At 40.6% G+C, this 17124-nt stretch overlaps 1 protein-coding gene across 1 annotated transcript; it reads right to left on the reverse strand.

Moving 5' to 3' along the window:
- Window positions 1-1486: 1486 nt before the first annotated feature.
- LOC135553976 (eukaryotic translation initiation factor 1b-like) lies at window positions 1487-3825 on the reverse strand. Its single transcript, XM_064985951.1, has 4 exons — window positions 3623-3825; window positions 2596-2759; window positions 2407-2508; window positions 1487-2204 (listed from the first exon to the last, which is right to left on the reverse strand). The coding sequence occupies exons 1-4, from the start codon at window positions 3651-3653 to the stop codon at window positions 2160-2162; spliced, it is 342 nt and encodes a 113-aa protein (XP_064842023.1). The 5' UTR covers window positions 3654-3825; the 3' UTR covers window positions 1487-2159.
- Between the last annotated feature and the right edge of the window lie 13299 nt (window positions 3826-17124).

Below are 17124 nucleotides of genomic sequence, written 5' to 3' on the forward strand. Positions count from 1 at the left end.
GGTTACGAACGCAGCATAATACACTGGAAAGGCCCTGGAGTCTGCGATTTGACTATGTAGGTATTGAAAATGTGAAACCCAAAGCAGATAAAAAATATGGATAGGAGAAATTTGGAAATTACAGCAACTTGTAAACACTGAGTATTGAAGCTGATAGAGAAGGCTACAGAAGTCTATAGTTAACCACTGAGTTCTGCCCTTCCGTTTTCTCATATGAAAATGAATAGCCAAGTTCACTCACATTAAAGCTTAAACACTGTGTGCCTCAAACGCCACACACTCTCAAGACAAAACAATGTCACTGTCTGCTGTTATAGTGCCCCCTAGTGAGAATGCATAGTATAACAACACATTGGTTTGGCGTCTTTGAGCTGCGTCACGCAGTCTGCCTCTGGCATGTCCAAACAGCATCACATGAAGACAGAAATATAGCGTTGACTATTTATCAAGCTGTAGCCGTGTTTGATACTGCTCCACTAGGATATTTCTCATTGTGTCTTAACTGTGTTTTCTTTACACATAAAACATTAAAGGACTAAATCATGAAAGCCACCAGGTCCAAAATGTCTCCCTTGGGTATTCCCATTGAAAAAAAGACATGGCAAAGTACTATGAGAAAACAGATGTGGGAAACAAATTGTTGATTTAAAGCAGTGATAACCAATAGAATAACTGGCTTGTTGGTATTCTGTCATAGGATTTCCCCATATGGTGGGAGGTAACGTTAGATACCATCAAATGAACTGATGGTGTCTGCACAGGCACAGAGAACAAGGCATTCCATACAGCACTAGAATATTTCCCACTGCCACAAAGGAAGAAACAGGAACTGGGGAGGAGGGACATTTCTTTAGATCAATGAGATGCCACATGGATATCCAGTTTATTACATTTATTTAACTAGGTAAGTCAGTTAAGAACAAATTCTGATTTACAATGACAGCCTACCCCGGGCCAATTGTGCACCACCCTATGAGACTCCAAGCATTGCCCGATGTTGTACAGACTGGATTCAAACCAGGGACTGTAGTGACACCTCTTGCACTGATGCAGTGCCGTCGACCGCTATGCCACTCAGGAGCCCGAAAGTTTGATTTGCAGCTTTTTGGGAAGTTCTCAAACGGCACCCATATTTATCATGTAACAAATGCCCCACCCATGTATTGAGTCTGACCTAGGTCAAGACACTGGCTGAACATGTGGCATGTTTTACCTTTAACAGCTCTAATCCAGAGCCAGTCAGGGCATTCAAAGGTCAGTAAAACATTACATCTCCAAGTAAAACATCCATTAGCACTAGTATGAAAAGACACTTCCCCACAAGACACGTCTTGTACAATAAGCAGTTAGTTGGATTGCCATTTTTAAACACAGCAATTGGACAAATCATAGGCATATCAAACTGTGGTGCCGTCATTTTGTATTCAGTGGTATTCCATTGCAAACACCACGTATCACAAATAATTGTACCCCATGAAACAATAAATCAATTTCAATATTTATTCAATAAAATACCACCCCCTCTCCATTTTGAGTTGGTAGCTCAGTGTCATTCCTAACATGATATTAAGCTCCATAACACCAGTCATCTGACAACCAGGTAGAGCAGTACCTTTTTCATTTTATTTAAACTATAATCTAAGTAGTATTACAGCGTCAGAAAATTATGCATATTTCAACTTTTTTTGTTAAAAGGAAGCACAAACTCGCCTCAGACAGGAGACGGGGCTGCGATGGTTAGAACTTCTGCAGCACTCTTCCATAACGTTGGACACAGGAAGACCCACAATACATTGGAACCGCAGTTGAGAGCTCCTCCCCCCCCCCCCCCAAATCCCACACCACCACAGGATACCGCATGTGGCGGTTGATCATTTTTATTGAAACTCGTACAAAACAAAGTGTTACATGGAATTGTGCCCTTCACATGGCAAACAAAAAAAGTTGAAGGAAAAAACTAAACCACCACTCATCCCACATCCGTCAAGCCATTTGTCCATGTTTGCACTGGACTGCTCCCATCTGAGGGGGGAGTTAAACTGGTATTAAAGTGTCTCAATTCAGAGGTATTCGTCATTAGCTTAAAGGGGCTGCAGTGATTGCAGCACATGGGGAGGGAAGTATCAGGGAACCAGGGGAGAGGGGGCTGCAGAAAGCTTCTAGAATCCGTGGACCTTGAGCTGCTCCTCTTTCGCCAGGCCAATCTGGAAGTGGGATGAGGGGAGAAGTGACATTACACAAAATAACTCTAGTCAGAGAACATTTGCTACCATCACAGCGAGACTATTTACAAACAGGGGCTTTTCTATGAGAGCCTTCTGTAGGGGCCATGACACATGACCACTTAGTACTCACAAGTGTGGAGTATACACTGGGTGCAATAGCAGCGACAAGAGTCAAACCTACCTCAATCAGAAACGTGCAGATATTCTTGCGCTGGTCACCTTGCAGCTGAATCACTTCCCCATACTCTGGGTGCTCAATCACTGTCCCATTGCAGGCAAATTTCTGTTGACAAAGCAGAACTATTCAAACAGCCAGTAGAACAAAACATGGATATTGCTTATTATATCAACTAGTGTTGCCATAACATACCTTCTTAAAGGCCTTGACTAGCTTCTTCTTATCATAGTCGATGGCTATGCCCTGGACCGTGGTCAGAGTCTTCCTGCCGTTACGCTGCTGGATTCTTATGTGGATGTAGTCGTCAGTCCCAGATGGGAGCCTGTCATTACCCTTAGTTGCATCAGCAAATGGGTCTAAAAACAAATCACAGTACTTAAATCATTCAAAAACAAACATCTAAAAATACAAGGAAGCAACCTACAGTGATAACTAAAATGGCAGTAGTTTGACCTAGCTAACAAAAGATCGAGGCCGATGAACTGGTGACGTAACGTCTTAGCCACGAGGCTCGGGAACCAAGCAAAACCCTGCGCAGGACGCTCATCAGCAAATTACATTGAAATAAGATTTTAGAAAATGGTCCAACCAAGATTGTGTGGCTCATCTGCGCAGATCTACATTTATCCGGAATTGAGGTTAGTGACACGGGAGAAAACAAAAACGCCCCTGTCCAGATATTCAATTATTCCGGCAAACGTTTTTTTTAAGGAAGTCATGAATATTAGAGAAGCACAATTCAGCGGGACTATTGTACCTGGCTATTTGCCCTTAATAGTTTACATTACCACAAAGCCCTTCCCGACAAAAGTCGTATTACAGAGATTGGGGCAAACATGTCCATTGATAACTACAGACAGTAAGAACGAGTTACTCTCAGGAATCGGTAACGTTATTGTACATTGAGCAATGTGTCCACAATATACTAGTTTGATATACAGGCTACAAAGCCGTGTTGGGGCCTAAAACAAGGAAATTAACTTCGGCCTAGTTGAAATCGGATGGCTGCCACCAAGGCATTTGCTGACGTTCGTTGGCTATTAATATAACGTATTCTAGTCGTGAGGAAAATGTTCTCGATAACTAACCAGATGTTTCATGAACATGAAAATCAAAACGTTATCTATATTTAGTTGAAACGTTGTCAAAATGTTTGCAAATGCTAACGTTAGCAAGCGCCCTTCCCCCCACATTAGCAGAGGTGGTTGAAATGTCTTACCGAAAGTTTGGAGGTTCTGGATAGCGGACATACGATAAGATTTCCTTTCCTTTCGGATAATAACTGGTTAGCGATCGACTGGTCAAATGTATTTGTTTGTTTTTTTTGTTCTTTGAATCTCCCTTTTCACCGGGACGACGTTTTTTGTCTTCTGAAAGGCTCTCACAAAATGGAGCTTGTTTAGCTTGCAAAGTGGAAAACAACCCTTTATAGCGCCTCCCCGCACGTAGGGACGTGCGCCACGCCACACCCTATTTTACCGGAAAAAATTACGTCATTCTCTTGGTATTTCAGAGGGGAAAATACCAATAACACCTTCAACCTAGGCTACATAAAAACAACTACAACACAAATATCTAAATTCGTTAATACAGCAATGTAATGCGTAGATGGTCAGTGGTCCATTATTCTATTTGAGGAAATATATTGAAAACTCAGATACTTATGCTTTTACCGAAGAATTAAAGGCTTCTCCTATCATCTTAGGTCGGTCCGAAGCCAATAAAAGTGAAGTTGGTCGATCCCCCCCTCGAGAGAGTTGCTGATTGTTTTGTATAGGACAGGACAACATTCTTATGGTGACTATAAAATGTGTTGGCACGTTTAATTCATGCACCCTTCTCATGAAATGTACTTTAACACCCCCCTTGATTAAGGCAGCCAATGGCCTGCTTCTATCTAAAATGTAAATATGGCCTCGCTTGAAAACTCGAGCTTCTGTTTCTGTCTGATGGGACAGTGCTATCTGGGATCCTTGGGACGTCCCTACACTAGCCCTAACAATGAACGGAGATCAAATAAAACGTTCAGAGAATTTCAGTGACTTTGAAAAAACCCTCTTGAAGTGATGTGTGTCAAACCACCCAATTACTGAGAACAAATAGCATTATTTATCAATTAAACTCAAATGAAAAAGTTAACAAAAGGACCCTACAACAAATTCAGGTAAGATAATGTATTTAATGTTGTCCCACTTTTACAAATCAGAGTCACTTTGTGTAACAACACAGTAGTGCCTAAATGTGTTTAATTGCTATATTGTAATTACTTCTCCACCATGGCCTATTTATTGCCTTAACTTACCTCATTTGCACTCACTGAATGTAGACTTTTTGTTTTCTTTTGTTCTACTGTATTATTGACTGTATGTTTTGTTTATTCCATGTGTAACTCTGTGTTGTTGTAAGTGTTGAATTGATACGCTTTATCTTGGCCAGGTCGCAGTTGCAAATGAGAACTTAGCATACCTGGTTAAATAAAGGTGAAATAAATAAATAAAATAACATTTTTGTGAGACAGACATGTAACACACAATATCATACATATTTATGAATATAATTTCTATATTGTCTTTCTAAGGTTCCGTGGAAAAACATAAAAATCAACATAAAAATCAATAGAATATTTACGGAGGCGAGGAGCATAAACTGGAAACGAGGAAGGGAGTTTAGATGGCTAACTAAAAAGCAGCATTCCCCAAGAGAGGATGGCTTTCACTTCAGGAGTGATGAATTCATGAACTTCTTTGACGAAAAGATCATGATCATTAAAAAGCAAATTACGGACCCATCTTTGAATGTGTGTATTTCTCCAAAGCTCAGTTGTCCTGAGTCTGCACAGAACTACCAGGACCTAGTATCAAATTTTTAAATCCTGTATCGCTTGACACATTCATGAAAATAGTCATGCCCTCTAAACCTCCAAGCTGCATACTGGACCCTTATCTAACTAAACTACTGATAGAGTTACTTCCTGTGCTTGTCCCTCCTATGTTGAACATAATAAATTACTCCCTATCCTCAGGATGTGTACCAAACTCACCAAAAGTATCAGTAATAAAGCCTCTCTTGAAAAAGCTAAACCGTGTCCTTGAAAATGCAAAAAACAATCAGCCTATATCAAATCTCCCATTCCTCTCAACATAAAAAAAAAACTCACTACCTTCCTGAAGACAAATAATGCATACGAAACGCTTCAGTCTAGTTTTAGAGCCCATCATAGTGAAGCCCCAAAATTGTCTACCATGGAAGCCTTTGTTTCAGACATAAAGAAGTGGATGGCGCCAAATGTTTAACTTTTAAACTCGGACAAAACAGAGATGCTCGTTATAGATCCCAAGAAACAAAGATCTGCTAATGGATCTGACAATTATTCTTGATGGTTGTACAGTCGTCTCACATTAAGCTGTGAAGGACCTCTGCGTTACTCTGGACCCTGATCTCTCTTTTGATGGACATTATCAAAAATATTTCAAGGGCAGCTTTTTTCCATTTTTGTAACATTGCAGAAATCTGAAACTTTTTGTCCAAGCTAATCCATACTTTGTCACTTCTAGATTAGACTACGGCAATGCCCTACTCTCCAGTTACCCGGATAAAGCACTAAATAAACATCAGTTAATACTAAACGCGGCTGCTAGAATCTTGACTAGAACCATTTGACCATATTTCTCCAGTGCTAGCCTCTCTACACTGGCTTCCTGTTAAGGCTAGGGCTGATTTCAAGGTTTTACTGCTAACCTACAAAGCATTACATGGGCTTGCTCCTACTTATCTCACCAATTTGGTCCTGCCGTACATACCTACTCGTACGGTACAGTCACAAGACGCAGACATCCTTACTGTCCCTAGAATATCTCCAATAGAGCTCCAATTTTTTGAATGGTCTGCCTATCCATGTGAGAGACGTAGACACAGTCTCAACCTTTAAGTCTTTACTGAAGACTCATTTCTTCTGTAGGTCCTATGATTGAGTCTGGTCCAGTGGTGCGAAGGTGAATGGCAAGGCACTGGACCAACGAACCGCCCTTGCTGTCTCTGCCTGGCCGGCTCACACTCTCTCCACCAGGATTCTCTGCCGCTGACCCTATTACGAGGGCTGAGTCACTGGCTTACTAGTGCTCTTCCATGCCGTCCCTAGGAGGGGTGCGTCACTTGAGTGGGTTGAGTCACTGACGTGATCTTCCTGTCCGGTTTTGGACCCCTATACCCAGCCTTGTCTCAGGGTAGTAAGTTGGTGGTCTTTGTGACATCTGTTGATTGATTTGATTGATTGATTGATTGAGATGGCGGAAGCAGAAGTGTTGTTTGAAGATGAAAGTGCGTTAAGTACAGTTGGTGAGGAAGATGATGTTCATTTGAGGAAACCCTTTGGAAGTCACGAGGATGGTGAAGAAGGCGTTGGGAAATGTGGACACTGTCAAAGTAACCAGGAATGGTGTGGTGTTGATATCTTGTGTATCCAAAGAGCGAAAGGAGCGTGCATTGTGGCTGGCAAAATTATCGACTCCTGAAGTGGACAGCTTTGATTTTCGTAGCAGGGCACCGGAAAAAGGTTTTCTATCTGGTGTCCCGTTGGACATTGTTAATCAATATCGTTGGCAAATTCAAGGAGTAGTCGTGCACATCGCTTGACCCGTATGGATAATGAGAAAAAGGAGCAAAGTTGTATTATTGTCTGTATTATCTGTGATGTTGATGTTTCATAAAGAGTATCTGCCACCCTATGTAAAGCTGGGATATAAAATATACGCCGTAAGAGCGTTCGTGGAAAACCTAATGCAATGCAAGAAGTGTAAAAAGTTTGGCCACGTGTCAAGTGTTTGCAGACGGAGGGAATATGTTATTGAAGAGTCTTTGAATGTACAATGTTGCAACTGTGGTGGGGATCATCCTCCTCAATTCCCTAAGTGCCCTGGTTAGGGTGAAAGAGATTGAGGTGTCAAGGATCAGCGCTGTACAGCAAATCTACTATGTGGAGGGAGTGAAGAGAGTAATGGGTAAAAAGGCCTCAGTTCTGTTGAAGATATGGTGGTGGATTCATCGCAACCAGTTGCAAATATTATACGTCAATCAAGTGATCTGTATACACTTATTGTGAAGAAGATGGATTTTGTAGCATTTATAGCCACAGTTAATAATTGTGTCATATCTTTAGCCGAGAACTTTTTGGGCCTCCAAGACTTAACGGCAGAAGCACTGCAAGGATTACTGTTGCCAGAAAATGTCCTGCCCTCACTATTTTTTAAATATAGAGACCCATTCCAAACGGATCCGTGGAATCTAGAACCATTTGGTATAGGCCTGGTTGGATCCAGACTGTCGGAGTGAGGGAAGCAGCAGAAAATAATTGTTTTAAATCTACTTTATTAAAATCCCCTAAGGTTGATGTCCGTGCCTATGAGGAAATCTAATTATCATGATAAACACATTCCCATAAAAATCTGTACATTTATGCTAGATATAAACTTTTAAAAAATGCATTAGATGCGTCTCAATCCACTGCATCTGCCTATGTCGCACTTCAGCATCTGCGGTGAAAGAGCTAGAGCGGTGTTTGTCAGACCATGAGACGTCCCGAAAAAAGGTCTTCTCACAAAATCGTCTGTAGGGTCCGAACGGTTTGTTCTACGGACCCCACAAGCGTCTTGGGACGAGTCTAAAGTTGGAATAGCTAATCTCCCAATTTCTGTCAGTAACGTCCTAACAGTTTGGCCTACACACTAATGTGACCCTCTGTGGAAAAGTGAGAGTCTCACGAACACGTACATGTCGGTTGTATTGCTATAGGACGCCCGTAGGCTCCATAAGACTCATCTGAAGGTCCCCGGTACCAGTTGAAATAATTAATGGAAGTACTTAATGGAGACTGTTTAGTGACAACATGAATGAAATTAGTGAGTCCTGCCTTGATGACTGTATTAGCTTTACAACATTTGTACTATAGATGTTTGTAGTCTTAAATTATTACTTTAAATAATGATAGCTAAAGCTCCCTGTCCTCGAATGACATGCTTGTAGTGATACAGCTATCTGCTTGTTGTAGCTATAGCTAGTTACATTGCTAAGGTTGCTGCGTTCTAAGTAAAGTTCGGAGTTATTGTGAAGCTAATCAAGCTCTATAACTAAATAGATTACAAATATAAAATATTATTTACCTGATAGCAGTGAGTCAGACGGGCTGTCGCCAGCTGTGTTTTTTACCTTAGGTACAGAGAACGTGATCGGCCGTCATTGTAAATAAGAATTTGTTCTTAACTGACTTGCCTAGTTAAATAACAAATAAAAATAAAAAACCTGGATAGCAGTGATATAATTTTCTTTTTTTCCGGTGAGGGATTTTTTATGACAATATAATCTCCTCAAAGTTTGTACCAACAGATGGAGTCAACTGAATAGCCTATCATTATAGAAAATGCCTCTTCCCAATGCAACGTCTTTCTATGCCCACACATATTATCTCAATACATTTGATTTTTTTTAATACCCTCAAACACCAAGTTAGGCATATGCTACTTACTACTGCTACTTACTTTAAAAAAAAGGCCATCACTGAAAATTGTGAATGATAATTCTTCACGTTTTACCGGTGAAATGTACAAACTGCATCTCCATGCCAATCATTTGATTGATCGCAATCAGTTTCATGGAATTATGCATTTAGATCTTCTTGAATTACTGTTTCGTGAGCGAGTTAGAGCAGGTGGTGTTAACAAACTATTAGCCTAGTGGTGCGCTCTGTTGAGTTTTGACGCATTATAATAAAATAAAAAAATACTCGGCTTCAGCTAACCATCATAAAATATGTGTTTTTGATGTAACAGTAACGTTATAGGCATACTATGCTTTGGTATTATATTCGGTTCTGTTATCTAAAATGCAAATTAATCATTATGCGATCTTCCGGAGACACTGAGTAGATGCGCATGTTTTGAGATCAAAGCTAGAGCTGCATGTAGCCACCTGTGCACATTTGTTCATATCCTTTGATAGTTAGTCAGTTATTAGCCCAATTAAAGATAATTTATATTCAACAACGGGAGAGTTCAACAGAATGTGTGCATTTCTAGCCATCTTTGAAAAGCAAGTCAGGTAAAGAGCTTTTTTTGTCTTAAATGGGTAGTGTTGTATTTTGAGACGGTCTTGAATAAGCTAAGGAGCCAATAGGCAGAGGGTAGCATAATTTGCATGAGTCTCTGTAATAATGGTATGGGAATAATAATGAATTTGATTTTGTAAAGTGGGTTCTGGCATCAAACAACACAACATTTTCAGTCACTTCCTTGTCTGAAGGACAAATTGATAAACAGGTTAATGTCAAGCTCTGTATGTTTTTTTTTTCAAGTTTCATGTAGGCCTACAATGAACCACACATTGGTTCCTGCTGTAGGCTGAACAATAGAAGAGCTATTTCCATGTTAAAATGTTATGGGATGCATTTTCTCTATTGTTTTGATTTGAATGGTAGGTCACTCTGGTAGGGCTACATTACAAATGGCAACAGTAGGCTACTTGGCCACTGTTAAAACTGCAACTTAAAGTGGGTACAGCCTCAGTGTTCACAGTAAATGCACACAAAAGTTGCACAGAATTTCCACAATGCTCAAGTTTGCGCTCAGCAGACCTGAAATGTGCTCAGTGCCCAAAAAGATTAGAAGAACATTGCCTATGACTTAACATTTTTGATTTATTTAACCTTTATTTAACCAGGTAGGCCAGTTGAGAACAAGTTCTCATTTACAACTGTGACCCGTCCAAGATAAAGCAAAGCAATGCGACACAAACAACAACACTTAGTTACACATGGAGTAAACAATCATACAGTCAATAACACAATAGAAAAGTCTATATACAGTGTGTGCAAGTGAAGTAAGATTAGGGAGGTAAGGCAATAAATAGGCCATAGTGGTGAACTAATTACAATTTAGCAATTAAACACTGGAGTGATAGACTATGTGGTATAGCTATGGCCTGCTCATTTTCTGTTCTACCTGCTCATGCACTGCACCCACCTGTTGTCCCAGATCTAAATTAATCCCTGATTAAAGGGGAAGAATGAAAAAAAGCGCAGTGGAACTGGCTTTGAGGCCCAGAGTTGAGTTTAAGGGCTATAGCCTAATATAAATACATATACATATAGCTTAATATCATTGCAATGTTTGAAAGGAGAGCTTCATTGGGAGTAGGCATTTGTACCACTGTATTGTGTAGCTTACATGCTGTATCATAAATCAACTTTGATTTGCTTGAACACATGGTTACAATATATCCTATTACGGAATAAAAGAAAACAGAGGTAAACTATTCATAGAATGTATTTGCATGGATTAAACATGCTATCAAATCAATTGACCACGTCGTGAACATAAATCATTACTACGCAGAAATGCAGGAAATTCATTTTAAAATCAAGCTTTTGGTGTTGTGTATTCATGCATCTCAAACTGTAATCTAAATGCATTATTATATGCATTCACATTTCCAATAGCTCACCCTGACATACCAAGGTAGAATGGGCCCTGCATCTCAAACAATGGCCAATGTATGCTAAATATCCCAAGCAGAGATACAGAAACTTCCAGAGATAGTCAGGCTCCTCTGGTTGTTTGGGTGTCCTCGGCAAAACGGTGTCGCCGTAACCAAGTGGTCACATATTGCTCTAAGTTCCAATGCACAAGAGGGGTCCATATAGTTTTATTTTATAAAGGCAAGACACACAGTGAATTTAGAATTTGTTCTGATTGGCTAAAGTGATCAAGCCTCAGACAGGCCTCAGTAGTACACACACGTAGCCTATAGTTCATCATTCTCGCCACCAGAGAGAAGGCAGGGATTTAAAAAAAATATATATATATACTTCTTCTTTATGCTTCTATACACATATGTAGTTGGTTTGTCATTCTATCAATTTTCGTGGAATTTTTGTGGAAATTAAATATCATTTATTTTCAATTTAGCAGAATTCATTTTCCAGATATAGTTTTACCAGCTCTGTGTATTCTCAAATTGAAAATTTGCGCCGTCCTCCTAGGCAGGGTAGCCTAGTGGTTAGAGCATTGGACTAGTAACCGGAAGGTTGCAAGTTCAAAACACCCGAGCTGACAAGGTACAAATCTGTCGTTCTGCCCCTGAACAGGCAGTTAACCCACTGTTCCTAGGCCGCCATTGAAAATAAGAATTTGTTCTTAACTGACTTGCCTGGTTAAATAAAGGTAAAATAAAAAATAATAAACTCCGGCAGCACTACACCCCTGCTGGATAGTACACCATTTATGATTGGTTTACTGTTTAGTACTTGGCAGTGTTTGCCTGTCCAGCTATCGAAAATAAAAGTATGTTGAAAAAAATGAAGAATTGACATGGGCAACAAATGTGCGTTGAAGATGTCGTTCCCATAGCAATGATTAAAACATTCCCAAACCAGAAACCGTGGATTGATGGCAGCATTCGCGTGAAACTGAAAGCGCGAACCACTGCTTTTAATCAGGGCAAGTGACCAAACAGTGCAGCTATTCCCTCCGCAAGGCAATCAAACAAGCTAAGCGTCAGTATAGAGACAAAGTAGAATCTCAATTCAACGGCTCAGACACAAGAGGTATGTGGCAGGGTCTACAGTCAATCACGGATTACAAAACGAAAACCAGCCCCGTCACGGACCAGGATGTCTTGCTCCCAGGCAGACAAAATAACTTTTTTGCCCGCTTTGAGGACAATACAGTGCCACTGACACGGCCTGCAACGAAAACATGTGGCCTCTCCTTCACTGCAGCCGAGGTGAGTAAAACATTTAAACGTGTTAACCCTCGCAAGGCTGCAGGCCCAGACGGCATCCCCAGCCGCGCCCTCAGAGCATGTGCAGACCAGCTGGCTGGTGTGTTTACGGACATATTCAATCAATCCCTATACCAGTCTGCTGTTCCCACATGCTTCAAGAGGGCCACCATTGTTGAATTGGTCCACCCACACAGACAGCATCGTGAAGAAGGCGCAGCAGCGCCTCTTCAACCTCAGGAGGCTGAAGAAATTTGGCTTGTCACCAAAAGCACTCACAAACTTCTACAGATGCACAATCGAGAGCATCCTGGCGGGCTGTATCACCGCCTGGTACGGCAACTGCTCCGCCCACAACCATAAGGCTCTCCAGAGGGTAGTGAGGACTGCACAACGCATCACCGGGGGCAAACTACCTGCCCTCCAGGACACCTACACCACCCGATGTTACAGGAAGGCCATAAAGATCATCAAGGACAACAACCACCCGAGCCACTACCTGTTCACCCCGCTATCATCCAGAAGGCGAGGTCAGTACAGATGTATCAAAGCTGGGACCGAGAGACTGAAAAACAGCTTCTATCTCAAGGCCATCAGACTGTTAAACAGCCACCACTAACATTGAGTGGCTGCTGCCAACACACTGACTCAACTCCAGACACTTCAATAATGGGAATTGATGGGAAATGAGGTAAAATATATCACTAGCCACTTTAAACAATGCTATCTAATATAATGTTTACATACCCTACATTATTCATCTCATATGTATACGTATATACTGTACTCTATATCATCTACCGCATCTTTATGTAATACATGTATCACTAGCCACTTTAACTATGCCACTTTGTTTACATACTCATCTCATATGTATATACTGTACTTGAGACCATCTACTGTATCTTGCCTATGCTGCTCTGTACCATCACTCATTCATATATCTTTATGTACATATTCTTTATCCCCTTACACTTGTGTGTATAAGACAGTAGTTTTGGAATTGTTAGTTAGATTACTTGTTGGTTATTACTGCATTGTCGGATCTAGAAGCACAAGCATTTCGCCACACTCACATTAACATCTGCTAACCATGTGTATGTGACAAATCAAATTTGATTTGATTTGAAATGTGTACACAAGAAATAAATATCCACAATATTTAAAAACCTCCCTCGCCAGAGACTGATAAAAAAAAGCCTGTCGTTTTATTTAGTTACGACATTCACCGCTCCTAGCTGTATAGCAATCAATTACTTCGGCATCGCGAAACGTGCACACCCAAAGATTTTGGCCTCTGCTCAGACGTTGCTGACGCATGCCAGATCTTACAACGCTTGAATAAGTATTTTACATATCAGCTAACCACATATGTTACAGCAATCTGTTGCCAGAGAGTCGATTACGTGGCATGCAACCATTGGTTGATGCATGCAACATCTGATCAGGGAACACAACCTTTACCTCTCCATTCTCTGGAGGTGCATCATGTGTAAACCTGGCTCATCTGACAAATTTTTTTTTTTTTTTTTTACCTTTATTTAACCAGGCAAGTCAGTTAAGAACAAATTCTTATTTTCAATGACGGCCTGGGAACAGTGGGTTAACTGCCTGTTCAGGGGCAGAACGACAGATTTGTACCTTGTCAGCTCGGGGGTTTGAACGCGCAACCTTCCGGTTACTAGTCCAACACTCTAACCACTAGGCTACCCTGCCGCCTAGTGCCAAATTTCACTACACCAACAGTGTTGTCATTAGCTGGGATGACCTCAAGGACCTTTTGTATAGTTCACATAGTCCTGTGTGTAGGTTTGATATTGCAGCCAGGCCTAAGCCTAGTGTAAATTCACTGATGGTATGGCTGCCTGACCCAAAGTGAACTCTACAAGTCACACGTTTTGAATTGTCCTCAATGTAGCACCTTGTCAGAGCAATAAAAACCACAACACAACATGTCACAACCTAACCTTCTGGCTGTGGTTTGGAAATTAGTGGGACATGTGACATTTCATTTGAAAAGTCATAGATGTTTCTGCCGGAGGTGGTTATAAATATTTAACGCTGATCCTGTGCATCAACTTGTCTGTCTCTTGCCAGGTGCCTTTCTTTTCGTACCTTGATGCTTTCTGAGCTGAGTGGATTTACATATAATTAAAGCAGAATCTTCATCGCATGTGTGTTCAAACGTTAAAGATTGCCACATCACTTTGGGAGTGATAGGTATTTACAGTACTTTACTCTGATCCCCATTATGCCGGTAGAAGAAATTATTGGTAAACACACTGTAACTAACATGCACAGAAAAGGCAAACTCATCTCTGTTATGAAATTCACCACCGGACTTGACTACATTCTTTATAAAGTTGAACATAATGGGTGAATCTAAAAGCATGCTGAATATCTGTAATAATACTACACTATTTAATTGCCCTAAACAATAATAGGACTCGTTTGCCATCTCAACATGTGTCCTCTGTTTTTTAACAGAGAAAGAATGGGATGAGAGAGCTGAGGGAGAGAGAGACAGTGGAGCCAGGTTTTGTTCCCCCGCTCACAGGGTAATGTTTATTTTATCTTTATTTAACTAGGCAAGTCAGTTAAGAACAAATTCTTATTTTCAATGACAGCCTAGGAACAGTGGGTTAACTGACAGCTCAGGTATTTGAACTTGCAACCTTCTGGTTACTAGTCCAGCGCTCTAACCACTAGGCTACCCTACCGCTGCAGGTGACACTACCTGGCCGCTAGACCAGCCCCATGCTAGACCAACCCCATGCAGGCACAACTCCTCTTAAAGGTCCAATGCTGCCATTTGTATCTCAATATCAAATAATTCTGGAAAACAATTTTGCTAGGACTGTCTGGGAGTGATCTGAGTGGGGAAGGGAACACTGAAAACTAGCTGTTATTGGCAGAAAGGTTTGGAACTCTTTCTTATTGGTCACAAGGCAGGTGAAAACTCCATCCCACCAAAATGTAAGGCTGCCTTTTCAAACAGCTCTTACACTAAAAGGGCATTATCCAAATGTTAACAGTATTATTCCAACCTCATAGTGTAGAAATATATATAAAACACAGGTAAATCATGTGTTTAATTACACTAGGCCTTTAATGTTATTTTGCCCTTTCAAAACAACAGGAAAGCAGGCCTTGCTGCTAACCTCTCCCTTAAAGGTCATCTTATGACTGACACAAAATGATCATTAAGAGATCACTGTTGTTGTACATCATTGTCACCAACATAGATTTGGTGTAGTGCCACCAAAGGAGAAAAAGTATTCTTGCTGTAAACAACACACCCATTGGCACTCAATGATCTTGCAGTTAGCCACCGTTCACCCATGTAGTTGGTCCTAAAGTTGTGTCTTTTGACCTCCATCAACAAAAAAAAGGAAATTACCTCAACCCACCACTTGGAAAAAACTGGTGGTGACGAGATGGAATCCACCGAGCCACCAGTGACATTTATCGTCATTGTCACTTTTCATATCTTCACATATAAATAATGTCAAGCTGGCCTGATAACATTTCCCCACAGAATAAACAAGTCATTAATCTTTCTGTGGCAATGTAAATTACTCTCATTATGGAAGAAAAGCTGAAAGTGATCTTTTGAACTTCATTAAATTCGAAGATTATATGCTGATAGCTAGAATTTAGCTTGAACAGTTTTTATCAGACATGACATGTAAAAAGTACATGTCATTTTGGGTGGAAATTATTACCTTTGAACTACAAATCCGCTTTAAGCAATGTGTCAACATTTTGGAAAGGAATATTCTTCTGGTGACTTTAGGACAGTGTCCTAATTAAGCAATTCTTTAGACGTGTGTTCAAACGTTAAAGATCGCCAGATTACGTTAGGAGTGTTAGGTATTTACTTTCCTCTGATATCAATTTTCCAGTAGCAGAATTCATTGGTAAACATACTGTAACTATCTGACTTGACTTGCCTACATTCTTTATGAAATTGAACATAATGCGTGAATTTAAAAGCATTCAGATGCTGCTAATTGTATTAATAATACTCTATTTCCCAGCCATAAACAGTAATAGGACTTGTAAGAGAGAGACAGACCAGGTTTTCTTGCTGTAAACAGCACACCCATTGGCACTCAATGGTCTTGCAGGTTTTGTTCCCACGCTCACACAGTAATGTTTATGTCCTGCCGGTGACATTAATTGGCCGCTAGACCAGCCCCATGCAGGCATAACTCCTCTCAATGTTATTTTGAACTTTTCAAACAACAGGTCTTTCTCCTTACCTCATTTGGCCACGTTTTAGATTTTGTTAATTAAGAAATGCTAGTAGCCATGAACATGAGTTAGTTTCGGGGTGTGGTTTGATGTGGGTGTCTCTTGTGCGTGTGTTCGCAGAGTTAAACAAATTATTTAGCCAATTAGCTTCAACTGGCTGGTGTGCGGTTAGAGGCTTTTAAGTCTTGAAATTTGGAGCTATTGGAATTTTAACATATTCTCCCATGTACATTGTGTAATTTACCGACGGTCCCTAGCTAGTCCCATAGGGATATCCAAAGTTGACCCAAATGTATAATGGGCAATACTATTGGGTTGCGTGCAGCTGCATTCCAAATTGATGATTACCTGTGTGCTGCCAGCTGTGGGCACGTGGGCAGGATTGAAACAAACCCAACCTTCATTTCCATCGGGATGCAGTCACAACCACAAATCTCACAAAACTCCATTTTGGATGAGACTGACTTTATTACCAAAATTATCCTGTTTATACTTTGTGTTCAATTTTGACAGTAGGGTTAATATTTCTGACTCATGTTGATGCCACATGGGTTCTTTTCTTAATGAGAAGTTGTTTTTTTAAGGGCAGTTGCTCTTTAAAGGTCATCTTTTGACAGTGACACAAAATGATAATTAAGAGATTACTGCTATTGTACATCCTTGTCACCAACATAGTATTGCTGTAGTGCAACTAAA

This window comes from Oncorhynchus masou, chromosome 14, assembly GCF_036934945.1.
Source record: "Oncorhynchus masou masou isolate Uvic2021 chromosome 14, UVic_Omas_1.1, whole genome shotgun sequence".
NCBI classification, from domain to species: domain Eukaryota; kingdom Metazoa; phylum Chordata; class Actinopteri; order Salmoniformes; family Salmonidae; genus Oncorhynchus; species Oncorhynchus masou.

Excerpts from the sequence above, each read along its gene's own strand:
- LOC135553976 (XM_064985951.1), bottom strand. The coding sequence starts at position 3,653 with ATGTCCGCTATCCAGAACCTCCAAACTTTCG. Across the intron at positions 2,760-3,622 it reads CCAGAACCTCCAAACTTTCG|ACCCATTTGCTGATGCAACT; the intron begins GTAAGACATTTC and ends ATTTGTTTTTAG. Across the intron at positions 2,205-2,406 it reads TCTGCACGTTTCTGATTGAG|ATTGGCCTGGCGAAAGAGGA; the intron begins GTAGGTTTGACT and ends TCCCACTTCCAG.